General features: G+C 36.0%; 1 protein-coding gene across 2 annotated transcripts; it reads right to left on the bottom strand.

The window, feature by feature from the left end:
• Positions 1-216: 216 nt before the first annotated feature.
• Positions 217-23,601, bottom strand: LOC149069064 (cilia- and flagella-associated protein 45-like). 2 transcript variants are annotated; one of them, XM_089251187.1, is made up of 12 exons: positions 23,500-23,601; positions 21,448-21,600; positions 17,015-17,115; positions 15,019-15,163; positions 14,041-14,205; positions 12,668-12,846; positions 9,010-9,178; positions 8,792-8,899; positions 7,371-7,484; positions 5,295-5,488; positions 2,057-2,281; positions 217-474 (listed from the first exon to the last, which is right to left on the bottom strand). In XM_089251187.1, exons 2-12 carry the CDS (start codon positions 21,535-21,537, stop codon positions 417-419), a joined length of 1,548 nt encoding a protein of 515 aa, XP_089107313.1. In that variant the 5' UTR covers positions 21,538-21,600; positions 23,500-23,601; the 3' UTR covers positions 217-416. The 2 variants fall into 2 exon arrangements, with proteins under 2 accessions (XP_089107313.1, XP_089107314.1); XM_089251188.1 differs by having other exon boundaries at positions 21,448-21,597.
• Positions 23,602-23,909: the final 308 nt, after the last annotated feature.

Here is a 23,909-nt window from a genome sequence, read left to right as displayed (position 1 = left end):
CTCTACTCGACTATTCATTCACATTTGTCAGATGCAGTTCAGAATCCGATCCTTGTTTCAGAGAAACAAGACTCTTAAAATGAAAATAGGCTGTGAGACTGTTGTGTGTGTGTGGACCTTGTCCTTTACACTAGCAAAAAAAAAACCCATCAAAATAATCATGTTAGTGAATCGAAGATATCGCTCCTGAAACTGCTATAAATAATACAAATGTGATGAAACCAAAAGGAGTTTATTATAGATCACATGATCGAACTGTATAAAAAGATTCTACAATATACTTTCTTTATTTAGTCTATCCACAAAGGATTTGCAGGATTCTGTTCTCTGATGACAATTTTGTTACCAGTGAAATTGTGTTTCCAAATCCAGAGATTCAATTGCATGCATCCAACATGGTATAATCAATCAACCAATCACTTGGCCATTTTCCTTCGAATATGAGCGAGATACTCTTTTGGAATATCATACTTTCTGAAAAAGAAAAGAAAATAAGTCCTCACTCTGTTCTAGAATTAATATTTCGCAAGTCTCGTGAATCTGAAACTTTTTCCATCATGAATTACTAATAAGTGCGGAAAAATTATCACATTGTCTAATAGACCAATCATTTTAAAAACAAGTCAAACCCACCAATAAATATATGAATGGAGGGTACCCAAAAGTAACCGGATCACCTTACGGTAAGTGGAGCATCCATAAAGTTCTCCCAAAAGATAAGCTTAAAGTCACTCCTCCTGAGTCAATGTGCCAAGTGGCGTTGTTTGGGAAGGTTGTATTTGGCATCTGTGAATTTTTTTCGTAAGGCTGTTTATACTGTTCCCTGGTTTTTGGTCATAGACTTACATGCAGGGCTGTGAAGTTTTGCTTCCTGCTCAGGAAAAAACAGCAGAAACTGTTAACATTTTAGAAACAGCTTATGGGGAAGCTAATATACGGCAAGAAACATTGGGCTAGGGCTGGGCTAATGTGCCAGCCTTTGCGTAGTACAATATAAAAAAGACAATAAAAAATAATTAAAATATGATCAAGGATGCCAGAGGAGAAAATTGTGCTTCTCACACCTCTATTAAAAGTCAGGCAAGGGACCATTTTCCTTGTGGTTTTGATTAACCATCACTAATCCAATCCTTGTGTTCTTGTGCCCCTGCCCCCTCCCACTGCTCTTTTTTTTAATTTCAGGGAATACCTGTTTTGTATCAGAAACTTAAATAAACAGGATTCTCCTAAGTGTCGTAACTAAGCTGCAACCAGAGCCCCCAAGCACACCCCCCCCCCAGAAAGACTGACACCCAAACGCAGTCAGACCTCAATACGTCACTCCTAAGAACCAAATAAAAATGACTTCATACATGGGGGGGGGGGGGGGTGACTCGAAAATGAGTCGGCCCCCCTTTGCTACTTATGACAAAGCCCTTCAAACCCGATGTTATGAGCAGGACGTTAAAAGTGATAGACAAGGTTGACTGTACATTGCAGATTTGGGGACCCATTGCCCTAGAAAAAGTAGTTTGAGTGGCAAAACAGGTTCTACTTTAAATTTTCATATTTTTCTTTTTCTTTTTTTTTATCAACTGAAGGGTACAGGGGTAAAACCACTTTACAACTAAATTTATTTATTATTAGATTTTGGGAAAAATGAACCTGAACGAGTAGAGTATGGTGGTTTTTCTCTAGTATACTTTATCTTTTTTTCGACTTTAAAATAGTTGAATCCCAAAAATGAATGCACGTGGGGAAAGTACTCCTTGAATATTACAAGATGGCACCACTATCTTATTTTTGAAAAAAAATTTCTATAGTGATTTTACCCCTGGACTCTTCAGCTGGTCTTTTAAAGTAAGGAAGAGAGAATATTTATAACCAAGCTATCAAGTACTGTGGGGTTACTTTATGAAAACAATAATATAGTCTAGTTATAATTTATAGTCTATGAACACTTCATAGACTATAAATTATAAATTTTCTTTCAACACATGATTACTAAACTAATTTATAACAAAATTTAGCTAAAAAACAAATTAGAACATTCAATAAGAAATAATGGGACACTGACTTTATGTCATCCATTTTCTTCTGCAGGTATGTGTCCAATCTCTGCTCTCTTATTTTGGCTTCTTGCTTCATATGAATGCCTTCACTGAAGAAATCTTTCCTTTCGTTTATCCTTTCCATCTCTTTCTCCTCTATCTGTTTACGCAGATGGCGGCCATAATACATATCCTCGTACTTTTTCCTCATTCTCAGGACTTCTTCCTTTTCCATATCTCGTTTAAACTTCCTGAGGACACAAAAACAATCGTAAGATAAAATAAATTCCTGGAAAACATTAGACTAAAATATAAAACCATGTAATGTATATATATATTTTGCTAAGTCTTCATTAATTTTAATGCAAAATGTGCATCGCTGAACAATAAATAAAAAATTAACTCAGCTTACTATGACCCCGTACAAAGCCATGTTAGAATAGTTAATTCAGTAACATGCTAAGGCCAGGATAGCACTATAAAAGTTTGATAAAAGATCTTTTACAAAACTTGAAGAAAAAAACAACCCTGCCCAATAAGCCTACTGGTAACCAATAGACTTAATGTTTGAATTTTTCAAGTTTTATTGTGTAATACTGGCCTAAAGGGGGAAAAAAAATGTAATTTATAACAAAATTACATCCTTTCTTCCTCCCAAAAATCTAGGTATTACCAGGGCTGGACAAAGCTCTTGCCCAACATGCCCGGGGCATGTGAAAATTTTTACAGAGCATGTATTTTTTTCAACCACATTCCCAATACAATCATATAAAAAAATCGAAAAAAATTGGAACTTTTTTTTTCTTCAGTAAGGATGGAAGTATATTTTGCTGGCATACCTTTGTTGTGAAATTTGAAATAAAGGAGTTAAACGACAGTTTAAGTTACTGAAATTACCATAACAAGTCCAGGATGACTCATTTTGATGCCCCCTATCTGTGGGGTGGGGGGGGGAAGTAAGGCAAGTACAGGTTTATAAGGGACATATAATAAGGTTTTCTGATGGTGTCTTCTCAATAATTTTTAGAATTTCAAGCTAGGGCTTTGTTGAACAGTTGAAGTGAAATAAGTAGATATATTTCATAAGTAGTCAGTGTGATATATTTCATTAAGTCCGGGATCACTCATTTTGATGCTCCTTATCTGCCTTTTTTAACAATGAGAAATTATTTTTACAATAATTTTTACAATACGGCATGTAAAATACTGATGCAAGTATGCAAATTTTTTTTGAGATTTGTCCAGCCTGGTTAGGCATCAATGTGAAGTTTTATACATCATTTCAAGTGGCTTAACCCTTTATGTGGCATGGTAGAAACCACTAAACACCCTTTAAAATGCCATAACTTTTTTTTAAGATGAGATACTTCCAAGGAGGGGAGATATCATCAATGCTACTTAAAGGGTTAACACAATGAACATGTTATAAAAGTCAATAACTCAATCCATCACAAGTAATTCCAATCAGAAAACCCAGCTTTTAGAGACTGAGCATTACTGACAAAAACCAGTGGTCCCCTCGGGAATTTACAATGGTTTAGAAGAGATATTCATTCTATAATGCATTGCAAATAAGGGTATCTTTCAATAGAAAATCATCTCGAAAGAGAAAAAGTTGCAGCTAGGGCCTTAAGAGCATCATGGGCCCTCAGGCCAAGTGATTTTTCTGAGGCCCTATACCCCCCCCCCCAACTCCAGTCATATATCGCCATAGCGATTTCCAAATCGTAGAGTTTAGGGGGGGAAATGAAGGCGCCATCATTCGGTCTTCGCCCGAAGCTCGATACGTAAAAACTTTTCCTGATGTTCCTTTGGCTGAATTTAAACCCATGGACCTTGATGGCAACCTTCATATTGGAAATCAAGCATCTTACCACTGCACCACTTGGGCCTATGAGGCCCTACTTGGCAAATATTCTAAAATTTCAACCAGCTTTCGTTTTTGGGAGACCTCCCATTCTCTTGGGGCCCCCTGCCCAAGTGGGCCCATGCGTTAAGACGGCACTTGTTGGAGCTTCCTGACTTTTTCCTATTTTAAGGATTTTGTCAATGAAAATAAAACAACAATAACAATCAAGTGATTCCAAAAATTGCTTTTCCAAGATTTGTCCCTTTCTTTCCTTCTTTCAAACCGAGCACAACTAAGGTCTATCACCATCTATGGGCGATTTACTACCTAGTGAGTTGTGCTGGAAGTGTAACTGTGTGTGTACCTAACAGTCTGAGTGTGTATGTAGTGTTGTGTTTGATTTTTCAGTGCTACCATCTATATTTCAGAAGTGAAGTGAATGATGTGTTATGATTGAATTACATTTGTAGTTTTTTAGGTCTGTTGCTCTCTGTGGCGAGACTTTTTAAAGGGGAGATCAGTTTGCACCTTGGGATTCACAGAAAACCAACTTCAGCCGACCACCACTGTGGGGTTCAAGACTTGTCCCTGCTGACCACAAGAAAGAGAAACAAACAACATGATATTTGTTGTCAAAGATTCTTTTCTTCCCACCATAATTTCAGAAAAATAGAGGTTATACTGCAAGTCTTTTGCATGTGGCATTCAATGCAAGAAAGCTCCCTCATGCATGAATCTTTGATAACGTCCAATTTTTGATAATTTTTTATATCACGCAACTCTTAAGATACGCATGGCTAAAAACACTTCTACACCCACAGAGTTTTTGCAGCAACAGAAGAAATTCCAATATTTTATGTGGCAGCATGTTGTTTGATCATTCTCTGTAGATAAACAAGTCTGCAAAGGTAAAAATTAAAATTAAAGGGCTTGCTGGTTGTACCACAAAGTATTTTATGCACACATCATATCTGTACCTGCAGCTTAATGCTAAACCATTTTTCTTCATGTTTCTTAGCCAGAGGATGATGGGCTGCGTTGGGAATATTTATCTGTCAAAGAGACAGGTAGGTGGTTAGCATTATCTCTATTCTGGAACTGCAAATAATTGTTCAGACAAGGAAACTGCGCAGATCTTGAATCCCTTAAAACTTGTGTTGGTTTTTTGGTGCATCAGATGGATTTATCATCAACCTGGGTCACTGTGTCCCTCAACATTTTCAAACCTTCTAACATTTTCCTAACTTGATTTACAAAGAACAATATTTTCATGTGTCTCTTTATGTTTTTTTTGGTTTAACTATGGTTCTTATTCATGAATATACAAATTTTAATTCACAAGTTTTGAAGCTTCAGAGAAGCCCAAGAATTTGCTTTATTACATCTAAGAGAAATTAAAGAAGTTTCACACTTACTCCACCATAGATTTATGTTCTTCTTGCTCCCTTTCAGCTTTCAACAAACAAAAGTGATTTAGAGCTTCTTGGTGTTCGGCTTGATATTTCTTCAAATCTTCTTGGACCTTCTTTTTTTTTAAAATAGCCTCCTTCTCTGATTTCCTGTAGATTCTTTCTTTCTCTTCTTGGGCCCGCCTGGCTCTCAATTCATCCTTAAGTGATGTAATGGAATTAAAATCAAAGTTAGATGGAAACTTATATGTTCAGATGAAAAGAAATATAGCTCATTTCTATAAAACTATACTTAATTTAGTATAATTTTCATTAATTATAAAATGACTGAATGGCCAGGAACCAGATATGAAAACTGCAAGTGGAAGGCTCGCTAAAATGATGTACAATTCTTTCTTAATTACATCTTTATAGAAATTTTATTGAATTACCATACTTTAGGCCTAATGTGTATAGGAAACCCCTTTTTGACAAAAATTGGATCCCAAAAATAGGAGGAATAATATTATAGATATATTTTTTCTCAACTTTTTTTTCCCAAATTTTAAATCCAAAATATCAGGGGGTTTCTTATACACAAGAGTTTGTTTTATACATGTTAAAATATGTGGTAATTGTCAAATAACACATGCATCTCATATGAATTTCACATTTACCTATGTTTACATAGACTTTCTTCATCAGGATTCTTTTCAATTACAAAATAATCTTTATTGCATCAGTCACTTTGAATGCACAATAACTACAGCAAGAGATCCATAGTTCAATGTCATTATGCTGAGAGTGGATTTAAAACAATTCCCCAGACAGGTCAAATCAAAGGTTTATACGCTAACCACTCAGCAACAAGGCTACCAATTTTTTCATACCCTGGTGTGACAGCTGAAGCAGCACATTGCTATCATCCAAATTTATTTTCTGTTCAATCGGTATTACCAAGATCCCTCACTTCTTTAAAAGAACTCATTCTGGCAATGACAAGCCCAAAGACTTTTGCAAAGCCCAATTGTTTCTCCCCCTTCCCGTCAATACACAGAACCATGTTTTGCTTACATTTGGATAACAGGAAAACAGAATGTATGAAATTTATGCAAACTATGCAATAGAAAAGGTAAAAGTATTCCTTTTATGTGTTGATTGTTTTCCGGAGTTGGTAGGCAAAGTACTCACACATGCGCCAAATTGGAAGGAAGACTTCTTTCTTAAAAAAGATGAGCCTTTTTTTAATGTGAATCATAGAAAATAAAATCGTCAGGGTATTAAATGACTTTTCTCATCAAATTTTTATGACAAATATAAGTGTTAATTGTTCAAGTTCAGAGAGTTTTTTTTCTTAATTATAAAAGGTTTTTTCTTTGGTAAAAGCTCTATTAAATCTGAATAGTGTTGAAAGACAATCCTCATTCTTTGGTAAGAGAGCGAAATAGGTACATACATTTCAAAATATAATGTTAAGAATAAAACAGGAAAAAAACTTTACGGTCAAGACAGAAAAATAAAAAGGGTTGGGTACATGTTAATCTATATATTTATTTTATATCCATAAATAAAGCTGTTTTGGGTAATAAAGCATCAGATAAAACAAAAGAAATAATTAGAGAACACGATAACTATCAAAACTCTAAAAATACTGTAGGAAAATGAATTTGTAAGCAATTTTTTCTCCAAACCTCTCAACAATCAGAAATATTATCAATCATATTTCAGTCCCGCATAAATGGAAGAAATACATTCAATCTTCCACTCCCTTCATTCGAGACTTTTTATTGGTGGCTCTGTGAAAGAAAATTGGTTTTTTTCTTTCACCTCAGCATTATTTTTCTTGTCTCTTTCACTAGGTTTGATGATCTAAAAAAATTTGCTTTACATGCACAGGGAAAAGGTAGCTGAAAAGAGAAAAGAATGAAGAAAAAACACCTCTTTGCTCTCTTCTCATATTTTTCCCTTCATTCCCCACGTGTAAGGAATGATACCAGTTTTTAAGATTTATCTCTTTTAGTTCAACTGCACATCATCCAAATTTGTTGCTAAAAGCTTTACGTAAAGGATAGAATAAAAATATAATTTCAAAAAATTACAAACCTCCTCTGCTTTCAAATCTTTTTCTCTTTCTTGCATTTCTCCAAGTCTTCGAGTTTCCAGCTCTTTCTCTTTTTTCATTTTTTTCAATTCAGCTTCTGCAGCTTCTTCTTTATCCTACAACAGCAAAAAGTAACATATACAAGGTCTTCCAAAAGAAAAGAAATTTTGAATAATAGAAAACAGCCTACCAATGCATATTCTTGTGTGCCTTCTTGTACTGGGGCCATGTAGCGTAATTCTTTAGAAGATATGCTATCTACTGCATCATTCTAATTTCCAGTATGTTTAAGTGCAATAGTATTTTAAATTATAGTTCTCTTGCAATTTTGATGTGGAAGAAAATTGAGATTCTCATGCAGCAACACACATAGATGAATTTAGGACTTTACAATTTAGGTGCCTCATTATTTCAATTTTAGCGAATCATCGAGTTGTCATATTGACTTTAGCCCTAAAACATATCAACTATATTTTGTCATTAAATGTGCGATATTTTTAGAAAAGACATTTTATATCATACAACTTCAATCCTAAAACTGCTGTAATCACTTATAGATGAAAGGCTTAGTAGGCTGTTTCAATGGCTTAATGAGAACTTTTGATATGGAAAAAAGTGAAATATTTCTCTTTTGCATATAAATAGGTATATATTTGACTATTTTTGTAGTGGAAAATTGAACTGAATGTCCACTATTAAAAACATGCAGTGTTTGAAATCATTGGTGGTTCGCTGGTTCAAGACCACTGAGAAAAAAACTTTGCCTCCCGACGGTGATACGTTGATTGCGGAAGAATTTCCTGTGGGAGAATTGCCGATCTGTGGTGGATTTTTTATGGCTTTTGTAACCTCTTGGTGATATATCACTCTTCTAAATGCTAATATATTTGCAGAAAATTAATTATTATTGTTTAGAACAGATTTTGTTTAGTGGACCAGTCATGATGTCTAGTGCCTGAGTGGCGTGGTGGTAAGTTGCTTGTCTACCACAGTTAAGGTTGCTGTCATGGTTCCGGGTTCAAACCCGAGGGAGGATATAGATAAGATATTTTCCCAAACGAACTTGAGGCAACCACCAATAGACAGTACCTTCGCTTCCAACCCATCTCATTAATGGCAGCAAATTGCAATATAGTGATATGGTCAGAGTTGTTGTTTGGTGATGTAGTCATGATGTCTGTGGGCCAGTAAGTTCTTGAATTCACTGGCCTGTGGAATCAGTGACTTTTATTTTTCAATTGTAGCACTGACATGAATGGCAAAAGAGCTGATCTGATTATCTACAGAGCAGTTTTTCTATGCAGCAAAAAATTCACCACTGTCTGCTTAGATGTACACTAATAAAGCTCATATCATCATCAAATACTCTTCTAACATAGAACCAAAAATAAAAAATGAGCTGAAAAAAAAAATTTAGGCATACAGCTTTTATTTTTTGGAATGCAAGAACCATGATGTCCAGTTCCTTTGATTCCTGTTTCTTCAACATCTTCAGCATTTCAGCTTCATCTTTAGCATTCAGGAGAACTTTCTTTGAAGAAAATCAAACAAAAAAATATATTAAAAGATGTTTCAAAATTTTAGGCAGTTCTTTTTTCAGAAAAAGTTGAAACAAAAACAATTATGAAGGTGAAAAAATACCAGAAGTTCTCTCTGCTTCGCTTTGTTTTTCTTGAATTCCTCCCAATCTTCCATGATATATTTTCGATAATGCTTCTGGAGTTTGACTCCTTCCTTGTACTTCAGCTCCTTCTGGAGAAGTCTGTGATCAGTGTTTGCATCTATCTGCTCTCTCAAGAGAATACCTGCTCTGTGGAAAAGCAATAGTAAAACACATATCAATGATGATCATGCCAAGAGGAGCCAATCTAAACATAACTTGAAATACTGATGTGAAAATATATATACTAAGTATGATGGTTCAGAAAAAAGAAAGATAAGATATATCAGTTACAAATAATTACATGAGAATACACACATCAGGCTACACAATCTCCAAAGCAGAATGTTTTGTATTGTTCGGCAACGAGCCCTTGGCTGACTGGAAATGTTCTGCGGTAAAAATTCCCATAATAGTGTTTTCTACACCTTTCTTAAAATTCACCCAGATTGTCCTGCAACGTATGTCACAGATTTTGCCACATTCTGCTTTGGCGTACTCACTACTCTTTTGTTATAACCATACCAAACATTTTTGACACCCAATTGGCACATTTTCGCTTGTTTCTTCTTTTTTTTCTCTTTCCACATGCCTTGTTTCAGAAAAAAATAAGGGTATATTATTGGGTATTTTTATGGGCATTACACTAAAGAAAATATTTAACACTAAACAGGAGAAATAAATTAAAAAAAAACTCACCAAGACAAAAAAGTGTATAGCCAGTGCTATACACATACAATATTATGAGTTTTGCGTATGTAGTTTAACAGTACACCAAATTACAAGTCTTGAACTATGCTTTTCCAGAAAAAGTTATTCACTGAAAACACTCTTTAACTTGCAAACAAATATTTCACTCATGAGCATGAAATGTATGATTGAAGGTCATCAGTTTATATAACAAGGCTTGGGTATTTAGAGCAAATTGTAATCAACAATGATATTAGACTGTACTGTGTAGGGCAACGTTCTTCAACCACCAACCCACAGAAAGTTTCCTCCAATTCATGTACACTGCTGGCCACCCAAATTGCAACACCAAGAAAGACAAGAGATATCGCAACAATATTTATTTTGTAGACAACATGTTGACCAAGCATCAAATGATTAAATTTATAGACTTCTGTGAAATGTGGTTCCTGCCAAAATCAGTAGCCAGAGTAGCCGCCATTGTTGGAGATCACCGCTGCCACACGCCTCGGCATTGATTCAAAGAGACTTTGGATGTGTTCTTGGGGTACAGCAGACCAAGCAGCTTCCACGCGTTGCCAAAGTTGATCTGGTGTGGCAGCTGGGGATGTAATCTGGGTCAATCGTTGAGCAACCATGGACCACATGTTTTCTATCGGCGAAAGATCCGGAGAGCGAGCTGGCCAGGGAAGCAATTCAATCTGGTGATTGACAAAGAACCTTTGGACAATGCGTGCCACGTGTGGTCGCGCATTATCCTGTTGAAATATGGCTGTGGGCAAGTCCTGAAGGTAAGGAAGGACAACTGGCTCCAACACCTCGGAGATGTAGCGCTGGCTTTTTAAAGTACCGGCAATGCGTACTAGAGGAGTGCGAGAGTGATATCCAACACCGCCCCATACCATAATACCCGGTGCAGGACCAGTGTGGCAGTGCATAACGCAGCTGTTCAGCATCCTCTCTCTATGGTGTCTCCAGACTCGAATCCGACCATCGTGGTGTTGCAGACAGAAGCGTGACACGTCAGTAAAGAAAATTTCATTCCATTGTGCCGTCCACATCCTTCTTTCATCGCACCATTGGCGGCGGAGACGTCTGTGGTTCTGCGTCAAGGGTAGACGAAGCAATGGACGTCTTGCGGACAGACCACTCTGCTGTAAACGGCGTCGAATGATACGCGCAGACACTGGATGATGCGGTACAGACTGAATGTGCTGTGCTATGGTTCGTGATGTGGCTGAGCGATCCGTCACTGCCATACGCACAATACGCCTGTCATCACGTGAAGTGGTGCACTGAGGTAGATGCGATCGAACACGTCGGTCCGTCGTACCCTCCTGCATCCAACGATCACATATCCGCATTACAGTTGTTTGGTTTCGTCCAACACAAACTACCGATTTCCCTGAAAGATAATCCACAATCTCGGTAGGCCACTATCCTTCCTCTGTCGAACTCGGATACTTGATCAAAAGATGATCGCTGTTTTCTACGAGGCATAATTGATAGTTTTTTTGAAAAAACCACAAGAAAAACACAATTGCCGTACTTCAAATCGTCAAAATCTCCAAGCCTTAAATAGCGCTTTGAAGTGTCGCCACAGGCGCGCGTGATGTGCGTCTGCGCTGAAATTCTAATCATTTGCATATCTCACCTCCGCTAATGCATGTTGTAAATTTCATATTATTTGCATGCTTCCTTCAGGGTGTTGCATTTACGGTGGCCAGCAGTGTAGCTGAATAATATAATTAAATCGGTGAAAAGAAGAGTAGTACCAGCCCAAAATTCTCAATTAAGATAATCAAGTTTTAACTTTCAAAACATGTACTGTTCTTTCACTAATTCAAATTTGAAACATGCCTGGAACCAATGAAGGAAGACTGGTATACAACTGCTCTTATACATTCAATGTTTAGATTTACATTCATTGAAAAATTCATAAAAAATAAAATAAAAAGGCAGAGTTTGGACTTGTGCTGTTCTTCTTCTAACCGATTACAGTAAAACCTCCCGATAACAGACACCCATAGGACCAAAACTTTTGTCTGCTCTAATGGGGAGGTACAATATACAATAGAATCTCATTTATACAATACAACTTACACATTTATACGATGTTTGACTTCGGTTGCAATTGGTTCCTACATGTAACTGTGTGTAAAAGTGATACAACGGTGGTTATGCATAATTATCAATTGTCTTGATAAAGAAAGTTTGAATAAATTTCACTACATTTTTATCACTTTCACTGGCGATTATGAATAATTCCCAAATAAAGTTAAAAAGCCTGATAAAAATATAGAAAAATTTATAACCTTTCTTCTTTTCATTAAGTTAATTAATTATTTTTACCTGTACATGATATGTGTACTACACATATTTTGCAATAAAAATTAAATTAAAATAAAATAAGTGCAATTTCAAAACATTATCAATCTTGTAATGTTGGCTTTCTTCACACATACCAACACGAGCAAACAAAACCAGCATTACCATTCGGAATAAGCATCCTGGACCATAGTTATGTTCAGTTAATCAAGTAATTAATTGATGAATTATCATGTTTACCAATACCAGCTGGGGATTATGCATAATCACTGTTGAATGTGGTAAATTCTGGATTTATGAAAAAAAAATCACAAATTAGAGTTTATTTGATTTTACTGTCTGCTAATGGGGAGTGAAATATATTAAAGCCCTATTCCACAGGTGAGGAGCACATTACATCCTGATGAAAATTAAAATTTTGTGTTTTTTATACAACACAACTGACCACATATAAACTAACGACTTCAAACTCTTTTAATACTAATTCTGCAATAAGTCATAGTTCTAGCAAATTTTATGCTTTCAACTTTGAATAAATGATAATTGAGGTATGAATCTATGTTTTTATGTTCTCCTCTATTGAATGCACCAAAATTATGTTACGCTTGAATAACACATTACTCGTAAGCTTCTTTCTTGCGTCTTTCTTCAGCTTCTTCTTCTTTTTTCAATCCTTCAACTCTTTCTTTTTCCATCATTTGATCGAGTTCACTCTCCGCTTTTTTGAGCTGCTGCTTTACTACATGTTTCTCTGCAACCTGATCATCTCTAATCGTTCTGATTTTTGCTTGTAAGAGAAGCTGGAAGTAAATTCATTCAATCTTAAAGGAAAATTCTCTTTGTCTTTAATCTGTTAAATCAGCATTCTCCAGCTTGGATTTTTTCTTATTTTTCCCAAAGCAGAATGTACCAAAAACTGTGACATACGTCTCAGAAGAATTTCTGGAAGAATTAAAAAAAATAAGAAAAAGAACATCGTGTTTTCTCCACTATTACGGGAATTTTCACAGCAGAACAACGCAAACCATTCTGCTCTGGGGCTTATTTTCTTCATAAATTATTTATTTTTGAGCACATAAACAGCATTTAGTACATTAGGTTTCCCAGCAAAATCGGCTTAACCTTTCTTTCTCTGACTGAAACTCCCAAAGAAAGAAATATAATTAGAAATCTTAACTTTCAAAATGTTTTCTTAGTTTTTTTCCCTTCACAGATCGTTTTTTATACCCCTGACTTTTTCAAATATTTTACATTTTTACTGACTTTCCCTAACCATTTTTCACTTCCCTGATTTTTCCCAACTCTCCAGATTGATCGGAACCCCGTAGATGTACCATAGAAGCATTTTGCTACCATTGTTTACAAGATGAATGCTTCCTAGACTATTAGAAAAACTGTGTTTCATAGTTCCTCCCTTTACTTGCTGACAGGAGGTTTCAAAAATCTTCGGGACTGTGAAGCAATGGCGAGAGCAAACCTGTATTTATGGCACTTGGTTTGGCTTGCAGTGTTTTGTAATAACTGGACTATAGCTAGTTACTGGATGCACAGAGGATTATGAGGCATGGTTATTTGATTGGAAAAATGTTGGAAATTGAGACTTTCTTATGTTCAATTGGTTTACTTTTTATTAATTTTTCAAATGTGTTCCAGAACTTCTCACCCACCCCTTTTTAATTTTTTTTAAAAACAAAAAAAATGTATAATAAAATAATAAATAAATAATTTTTTAATGATTTATAGATAGCGCATAAATGTGAGTAAAAAATCAATTTTTTACCCTAAAAAACATTGGCAAACAACCCCTTTCATTTTTTTAAGATTTTCATTATTGATGAATGAGGTTTTCACATGCGAATTACATACTGCTGAAGGCAATACAATGATATTTTTCCCTCAATAAAGTGAAAACTTGATCAGCAGATTACAAGCAGGAACTTATGGTAATCAAAACGCAGTTTATCAAAAGTTTGTGCTAGAAAAATAACACTCACATCATTCAAAGTTCTGATTTGATCTTCATTTTCCAAACGAGCTTTATTTGCTTGAGCACGCATATCGTCAGCCATTTGCATATATTCAATCTCAAATTCACTGGGTATTGGCTTTTTGGCAGCGTCTATTTCTTTCATCTGAGTCCGACGAGCTTCGGAAGCTTCCTAAGTTCATAAAATTTAAAAGAAAAAAATTAACTCATAGAATAAAAATAGAGGAAAAGTCATGCAATACAAAAGAATCATATATGCTATAGTTAGGTTATGTTACTAAGTATCCCAGTTTGAAGTTTTTGTCCCAGCTGATTTTTTTTACTTGCAGAACACCTACAAATAATTCAGTCATACATATGAACATGTTTATACATATGTAATGTTTACCTGAAATTGACTGTAATCCCTGGTTTTGTCATATTGAAGTCTGGGCATACTTCAACTATAACAGGGGTTCATACTCACTCTCATGAGAGAGAATGAATTTTCTTGACTCTTAAAGGGTCTCTCATCAATATTTTTAAACATCTCTTGCCCATTGCTATAGTTTTTGTGATTTGATCAAAGACCATCTATTAGCAATCTTATATTCAAGAGACAAATTGATATTGCAATGACGAAAAATTTGCGATAATTTTCCAGTTTCATTGTCTTAAATTTTTGAGTCACAATGAATATGTGGTTCCCCCCCCCCTCCCCCACCATTTTCAGCATTAACCAAATTTTGCATTCTTTAACGATTTCAGCCTGAAACTGCAGAGGAGATTATCATTCGATTGTGTTCAAAAGTAGCCAAAAAATATGAAAAAAATTCATTCCATTGGTAAATTGTGCATGTTAGTATGTACCTGACATGATGTTTGTTTCTGAGAAATGAAAGCTGCATGTTAAACAAGTGCTGCCAAACCTTTTCGCCAAATTTAGAAGCAACAACTCCACAAATCATTAAAGACTAACTGATGTTTCAGTTTAAAATGAACTAACCCGTAATTTTTCATTCTCTAGTAGTAATTTCTGTCTTTCTGCCTCTCTTTCGGCTTTTGTCACAATCTTGGCATTCTCCATCAGCCGTCCAAGTCTTTCTTCTGTCACACATGCAACAAGCTCGGGTGGTTCTTCCCTTGGTATCCTAAACAAACACAGAATAAATACAATACATTTTACGGGGTAACAAAAACGTAATTGTATACTAATTTTCTAATGCTCTTATTGATGAACGTTTGGTTAATTTTCTTACTTGTTGTGGTAATATTAAAGAACATAACATACGCTTAAGTATAATTTGTGATTACGATCTTTTTTCTTTTTTTTTCAGTTTTTTTACGCATTTTACATTTCATGACAAAAAATTTCAAATAAGTGTTGCAATCATTGCATTATATCAGAAGAGCAAACAAAATTATGGCATTGCAAAATCTCTTGGTATTGCCCATTCATTTGTCTTGAGGAAAATTAAGTGGCTTAAGCAAGTGACCATCCAGGTTAAGGAAGAAAAAGCATTATCAACAAAACTAGGAACCACCAGCCCATCAAAAAAGTGTCATTCGGAATGCAAGAGTCCCAATGAGAAAGATCGCCTGAAACTGGCAATAATCGAGAATCTGCACATTTGATAGCAAAACAGGAACTGGAACTGACGGCTTACTAATTATGAAAGTGTCAACAACTTACTGATGAAAACAAGTGATTATGTCTAAAACGTAGTCTCCCAAACTTTTTGTTCCATCGCCCCCTTCATCAGAAATTTTTCCTCTCATCACCCCCCAACTCAAGTAAACCCATAGGATCCTACGTTAAATCAGTAGGTTCTATCGCCCCCTTGGACCATTCCATCGCCCACCAGGGGGCGATATTGCCCACTTTGGGAAACACTGGTCTAAAAGGATGTCGTACACTGCCACATCAGGTTGCTGGTAACTGATGGGAGAACATTTTTTTCACAGTCAAAAAGCTCTTCACAATTGAGCAACCGCACAGTCATCAGAACGATAGACACTGGTCCTCAGATATTCCAGGATCATCAATGAAGTCAAAACCCTCAATCCGTTATGGTTTGATATGAAGTTGTTCCAATTGAGAGACACCCTTCATTTTTATGAAGAAAAGGTCAAAATCAATGAACATTTTTGCCAGAAAGATATTTGCAAGCTGTTGTGCTTCCATGGTGTCAAAAGTATTTTGAAAAAGGCATTTGGACATTCCAAGAAGATTCTGCATCAGCCCAAAAGGTATCTAGCAGTAGTGCAAAACTCATTTTACTGATTTCATCACATCTGTTGAATGGCCGCCATATTCCCCTGATTTTTGAAATATATGACATCCATATTTGTTATGGGCATCTTTTTCTCAGCCACCTTGTTGGGCATGCTGCCTGTTGTGGCATTGTATTTGTATCTCAAGCTGATGAATTACAGCATGTTGTCCATTTTCAAGAGCAGCATGTACTAAAAGCTACCAAAGTTTGGCATCGCTGAAAGAAGCTCGGAGTTGGCATTGGAATAAACTTTCTAATGAACAGGTGTGGCGAGAAGCTCAAAATTTTGCAAACCGTTTCAAGCTTTGTATAGCAACCAAAGGCAGCTACTTTAAATTCAAGTGGATGTGGGTGTTACCAAATATATATGTTACGAATGATCTCATTATTTTGAATATTAATTAATAAAAAAATTATTTGGAGAAAATGTTGTATATGGTTATTTTTTTGTCACCGTGGAAAAATACAGTTCGGTTGAAATATTACTTCGTGAGCAAACAATAATAGGTAACTGAGAATTAAAGTGTTCACCAACAGTAAAAAAAACCTCCCAAAGTGCTGAGTGTGTATAACACATAATCAAGATTTAAAAGTGTCAACTCTCATACAAGAATTTCATGTAAAAATTGCAAATACAAAAACAATGCCACAACAGGCAAAATGTCCAACAAGGTGGAAGAGAATAAATACTTCATGATCTGTAGCATTTATTAAATTGTATCTTACACCATGTCTCTGACTAGCTGTCTCGTGATATGCTTGACTTTAGGGATCTGGTCCACAGTCACATTCAATGATACTTCTGAACCTCTGGCTCCATGTGCACCCTGTTAGAGAGAGAGAGAGAGAGAGGAATAATCAGAGAAGAAAATTTTACTACATACAATTAATAACCTCAAGAAGTAGCAATATACAGTCTGACCCTGATGTAATGAAATGGATGGATCACAAATATCCACCCACAAACTCAAAAAAAGGATTTAAGTAGGCCAATGTCTTAAGTCTGGGCAATTTGCAAACTGGCTTGCCGGAGTCTGGAGCAGTCTTAAATTTTTGTATACAGTGGAATTTCGGTTAACGAGCTTAATTCATTCTGCCATCGTGCTCGTTATCCGAATCAAACTTCCCATAGGAAATAATGGAAACTCAAATAATTTGTTTCACAATTATTCATTCACATAAAAATGATTAATAAAAATGACATTCAATCAAAAATTGAACACAATAATAATACATAATACAATAAAATAACTATAATATAAAAATTAATAAACATAACAGACATAATTAAACATAAAATATGATAATGTTTACAAATTAAGATACTCTAAATGATGAGAGAGAGAAGTACTACTAAAACACACATGCACCTTGTTCATATTCCTCTGTGGAACTTAGAGAGGAGGACTGTCATTTAGAACGATTTACAGACTTACTGTTGTCTGCAAACATTTTTTTTTTGTATGACTCTGAAAAAAGAACCTTATCCATTGACACTTGCTTTTGCCTCCTTTTTTAGATTTCTGAGAAACGGGAAATCGCAGCGTTTGTTGGACAGATTCATTGCTCACACACTGCTACAGCTTTATATGGGTGGTTCTTTCCTACAAGATTCAACAGATTCCAGCAGTTTACACATCTCTCTAATCTCATTTTATGTGAGAGGAACTTCTCCTTACTTATCTCTTCTTCAGATGAGATACCGTCCATAAACTCTTGCTGGTGCATGCAAAAGAGATCCATAACTTCATCTACCGTCAACTTCTAAACATTTTTTATCACTAGTTCTTGAATGCCATCCTCATACACCTCAAGTCTATGGTCTTCCCCAAGCATATAATCTCTTGTACAAGTAGTGGCTCCTGTTCATGAGCTAGCCCGTCAAAGTCACGTTCAATAATGATATCAGCCCACAGTTTTCTCCAGACTTTAAAAAGAATTTAATGAAAACTTCAAGCGCACATAAACATGTCTGCAATACTACACCTAGTTTCGTATCATAAATATTCACGCTCGCACATGTGTTAATTTTTCCGAGTGAAGCACGCTTACCGGAGACGGTAGAGGAGAATATTACCCAAAATTCCATAACACGTGTGTGGGTGGAAGTAAAACAACCATCAGTTCAGCTGTGATAATATCAAAATAAATAAAGCTCAAATTTTGTGCTTGTAATGTGAATCATCGCTCGTTAACAGAGTCAAAATTTGTTTCAAATTTTTTGCTCATTATGTGAATTACTCATTAACTAAACCACATGTTAACTAAAGTTCCACTGTATCTTGCACTTCATCAGAATTTCTTAGGAGCAAAGCAAATTTTTTTCTCTCTCTCTCAAAAAAAAGAAAAACAAAGGCAAAAATATTTTTTTTTTCAACTTTTTTAGGCCCTGTAAACTTTTTTCCCTATAGGTATATATATATGTATATAAAAATGCTTACATAGATTCCGAAATTTCCAAGTTGCCCTCAGAATCTAAGGCTGAACACATAGTAGGATGGAGAGCAAAGCAACGATGAGAGAAGAGGTCAGAGCAGCGAAATCAAACACACTGATTCCAATGCGCCTGTGTATAGCGGCGTGCACCGCAACAGACCAGGAATTCCGCCACAAGCGATAATAACAGCGCATTCAAGATATTTTGTTTTGTTAGTGTCTAGCTTCAAGATGCCTGTCGAAGGGCTTGTTTTCGCTGTTAAAAAGTGGTAGTGAGGTCAAAAATGTCACCAGAATTGTTGATGTTAAGTTCTCGACGTACTTCAAAAAGGTGTGGACGATCAAATGAAAACAGCAAGTACCGAATATAATTTTCATATATTTCCTGTCAAACGTTTTTCGTGCACACATGCTTCACCAAATTGAAAATTATTTATATTTTGAGTTTATAATATTCACATTTTGAGTTTTAAGCTTTTTGAGTTTTAATTTATCATGCACAGTGTGTGGGTAAATGTATTTGAGTAGTCTGAATTAAAAATCATGTATGTTTCTGTGGAAAAATTGGCAAGTTTTATTTGTTTGTTTATTTTCTGTGTACTGTCAATATTTCCATACTGGAAGTGTACCGAATGTTTTTTTATGCTGGATTTTTGGGTGTCAATAATTATGTTTCTTGTGTAAAAAAAATTAAACCAACAAATAAAGCTATTCGGGGGGTGGGGGATTTTCCACTTCTATCCTCCCGCCTATGCTAATAATACAAATGTAAACGGTGGGGAGCTTTGATAAACTTGAAATTTTTCTCAATTTTTTACTCCTAAATTTAATAGAAAATATTGATTTTTTGAGAAGTGATCGCACTCAAGTGCCACGGGAAAAAGTGTAGGGAGGAAAGTGACCAAAATATGAGAAATATTTCCATAGTTTATATTTAAAAATAGTGATATTCGCACAACATTATTTCTAAATTGTTGTCTGAGCAATGATTTTTATAATTATGAATTTTTAAGCATTCTTTAATTTAAAAAACCAAGCTGATTGCGAGTTCCCATTTGATACACTCTGCTATATCAAACGCCCCCACTATGTGTACTATGTTCCTTGCTGGCAGCTATATTCTCATCTCGCTTCTCTTCATTCATCACTTTGCTCGCCGCTTCCACTATGTTCTTAGCCCAATTTAGTCATCACACATAAATAATTTTAGGTGCCAACAGGGCTGTAACTAGGTGGGAGTTGGCTGGTCTGGTGCCTTGAGTGCTGGACCTCAGAGGGCAACAAATCACCCTTTAACTGCTCTTTCTAGATTACATGGGGAGCTAGCTAAATGACGCCCTGCCTGACAAAGTATCTAGATGCAGCCCTGGGAACCAACACAAATTTTTTAATCCCCACGCAGTGACCTGCTGCCTGGGATTTGTCAAGCCCTGCACTTCAGCCAAATGACTTGACAACTTTGAGAATGGCCAGATTTTGGACATCAGCCATGATATATGACCTACTGTGTAATTGCAGTCACCAACTTTTCTGACCTCACAGACCACTGAACTTCAGATGCCATGGACAACTAAAATGAATTCAAGTACAAGTGTGAGCAGAAAATCATATAAAAGTTCTATTTTATAAACATGAAATGCAGTTGCTTGATTTTTCTGTCTGTCTTGCGTTGATTACATGAAGATGAATCATAATATAATGATAGAACAGAGCTTGACAAATCCCAGGTGGCTTGAAAATCAGTACTGGCGCTTAATATTTCCTGTTTTCATAATATCTCTTTCAAAATCGGAAAAAATTATCGTCACAGAAAAGTTTAGAAAAAACAAAACATTATTTAGGAGTATGGTGAGAATGGAATTTTCTGGATGTTATGCCAAACTAATATTTGGAAAGAAAAGTGATTTGTCTCCTCTGGGAATCAAACCCGGATCCCCTTGCCAAATGCCATCTCTTAATTCTTGGGAAGAAACCATGCTTGGCTCTCAAGAAATTTGGCTGGCGCCTACTTTTTAATTTTAATTTTTATTTGTCAAGCCCATTAATAGAGCACGACGAACATCAGAAAATGTCAAATATATAGGCCTATATATATATTGTTTGAATTTCTCTGCTATCAATTATCTATTCTTTTCTTTCAAACCAAGCACAACTCAGGTCTATCACCATCTACGCGAAACGGGCGATTTACTACCTAGTGAGTTGTGCCGGAAGTGTAACTCTGTATGCATATGTAGTCTCTGTGTACTTAACAGTCTGAGTGCATATGTAGTGCTGTGTTTGATTTTTCAGTGCTGCCATGTATGTTTCAGAAGTGAAGTGAGTGATGTGTTATGATTGGCTTACATTTGCACTGTTTGTAAGTCTTTTTACCACTTAACCATGCACGCACCTCGTACACATTCCTCAGCAGCATCTCTAACAAATTGATACATGCAGGAATGTGTTGTGTGTTTGTGTATGTGTGGCCCTAACATATTTATGTGGTTAGAATTATGCTTGTATCATATTATGCTGGTACTGCCATCTGTCTTCCATGTTTTAAAGTGAATATGGGAAAATGCTTGGAATTTTGTGTTATGTAAGTAGGTCTGACACTGCACTCTGTGGGGAGACTTTTTCAATTGGGAGATAAGCTTGCATTCGTGCCTGTCACATTTGCCTGCCATCAATTGTCTGCAGACCTTTACTCTAAGTAACCTTTAATTATCAGCTGCACTCACCAACTGATACACAGCACTTGGAAGTTGTTTCCGTCCTGGAAGTGGTGCAGCAAATTTTTCACCAGGTGCTTTGGCAATCTTCGAAGACATCCTGTCACTTTGAACTCTCTTCGAGTTTCAACCAACTTTCAGGCAGATTGTTTGAAGTAACTGCTAAACAAAATGAAATTAAAACTGATTGATGCAAAAAGAAAAAATTTCATTGTTTTTACAATGCATATAGAAAATAACTAATAACTTATATAACTGTCACTAACCAAAAAAAGGTTTCTTTGGATCCGCTCAATGGATTGAAAGATTATCGTCAGGGTGAGTTCAAAGTGAAATTGAGGAAATTTTGAGAAGAAAATAAACATATACAGAGACTGCCCTTTTGTGCCCAAGAAACACTATTTCAGTAAATATGATTGACTAAGGCTTAATTACGGGAAGGAAGGTTTATTTATGCATGTCTCTTCAAAAAATGCAATTTTGCAACATGCTGAAATCCCCCCCCCAAAATTACATGTAAAATATATATCATATGAACGTTCCTTTCAGGGAGAAAAATTTGCTCATTACAGCAGGAGCAGCTCTTAGCTGGGGCACATACTGTCCCCTCATGCCCCCCCCCCCCAATAAATCTGCTATGGGCAAAGGAACCCATAAACAGCATCTCTTTCCAACAAAGTGGACGTCTCTGAACCCACTATGCTTTAGGAGGTGGGGGCATAGCTGACAAAATTTTGCTGACTGGGTGGGGGGTTAAAAATGCTAAAAATCTGCTGACGTAATACTTGAATGGACCCAAGGCATTCTTCATTTAATCATTCATTTCACATGAAATGGCTCTTTCTGAAAGAGAAGGGTACCTAGGAAGTGATTCCAAGATGAAAAATATTAATATGGCTAAAATGAGTTGCTCAACGAATTCATTTTGATTGGCACAAAAATTTAGATCATGATGCTGCTATTTTATGAGCTGATACATCCATATAAAAAAAATGTCTGTCTGTTGAATCCGCATTCATTAGTTGAGGCAGAAAACATTGAAAAATATTTGTTAGTCAGAAAATTTGTAAGCTGAGACATTAATTTGACCTATGTCTTAAGGCTAAATTACATTAGGCGAGTTAAAGCAATTTTCCAGCAAGTAAAATAGCTGATGAGCAAACCGGTTTCAACTACTGTAGCAAATTTCAATTACACAGGACTAGTAAAACCGCCCACTAGATGTGTGAACAACTCGTTTTCTTTCCCTTCTTTTTAGTGAATTGTCGTTTTTCTTTTGTTGCAAGCCAAAGCGAGAAGAAAAAAAGTAGCCACATGCATATTGCACCAAGAAATAACAAAAATGGCTATCAGTAGTGAGAAAAGGCCTACCTTTCAACTTTTCTCACACTAGCAGAGCGAGCGGCAAGTTTACTTGATAACGTTGTTACACAGAGTGACTTTAGTAGTAGCGAGTAAAACCGCAAGCGAGTAGTCAGTAAACTCCCCCAATTTAATTGAGCCATTACTGTATCTTGTCCAGATACATTCTTCAGCAGTGAATCTGCTAAGACAGAGCCTGGGTGTTTCACGGTTTCTCCAGCAGTGAATCTGCTTAGACAGAGCCTGGGTGTCTCGCGGTTTCTCCAGCAGTGAATCTGACTTGTGCTCACTTCCACCTTATTGCAGTAGAGTACTATTTTCCCTAACCTAGAAATTCATCTTGAGGCTAAGATTCCGCTAGCTGGGTTGTGCCAAATTTGATTTCCAATTTCCCGTATGTACGGAACTTGGGTATGCGTACACAGAAGGGGAGGCTATAATGCATTGTTTTTTCCTAAACTATATATTGGGGGCACAGCCTCCTTACAAAGCTTATTGTGGGAGGGGGGGGGGGCTCAAATGGCTTCAGCTCCTCGGTTCCGGCGCCTATGTTGAATAGTAACCGAATATTCATCCCATCTCTAAGAACCCCAGGGTTTTTTCCCCCATTTGTAAAAATTGTATATAAATTACAATATATAAAAAAAACTTTTCATTCACCTCATAAAGAACAAAATAAAATTTGACAAACAGCCTTACTTGCGACGCAATTCTTTGATCTTGGTGGAATATACACAAAAAAAACTGTTGAAAAAATTTCACACTTTCGAAAACAGTTCGGTACGGCTTGGACTGCTTCCACGATTCCTCCAAATAAACAGCAAAAAAAAAAGTAAAAATTAAATAGGTTTTAATACTTACCTAGGTTTAGGTACTATAAAATATTTTTCAACGTATTATGTTTTTTTCAACGTTTTTTCGAAATAAAAAGCTTGAAATTTAACAAATAGAGCAGGAAATTCACCATTCGCAAGACTTGACTTGACTTAGTTATCATATCAGGCCGGGTATTTTCAACAGCTCAATCCGCAGGAAAACTTATCATTTTTGGCATGAATTGAAAGTCGCCAACACGCCAAAATGAGATAAGAAAAGAAGCCTATTTGGCA

Source organism: Pholcus phalangioides, unplaced genomic scaffold, assembly GCF_987345545.1.
Source record: "Pholcus phalangioides strain wild (caught in Gottingen) unplaced genomic scaffold, Ppha-v1.0 ptg000024l_1, whole genome shotgun sequence".
NCBI lineage: Eukaryota > Metazoa > Arthropoda > Arachnida > Araneae > Pholcidae > Pholcus > Pholcus phalangioides.
This window is presented reverse-complemented; position numbering and strand designations above follow the sequence as displayed.

Excerpts from the sequence above, each read along its gene's own strand:
- LOC149069064 (XM_089251187.1), bottom strand. The coding sequence starts at position 21,537 with ATGTCTTCGAAGATTGCCAAAGCACCTGGTGAAAAATTTGCTGCACCA. Across the intron at positions 12,847-14,040 it reads AAATCAGAACTTTGAATGAT|CTTCTCTTACAAGCAAAAAT; the intron begins GTGAGTGTTATT and ends ATTTACTTCCAG. Across the intron at positions 2,282-5,294 it reads GAACATAAATCTATGGTGGA|GAAGTTTAAACGAGATATGG; the intron begins GTAAGTGTGAAA and ends TTGTGTCCTCAG.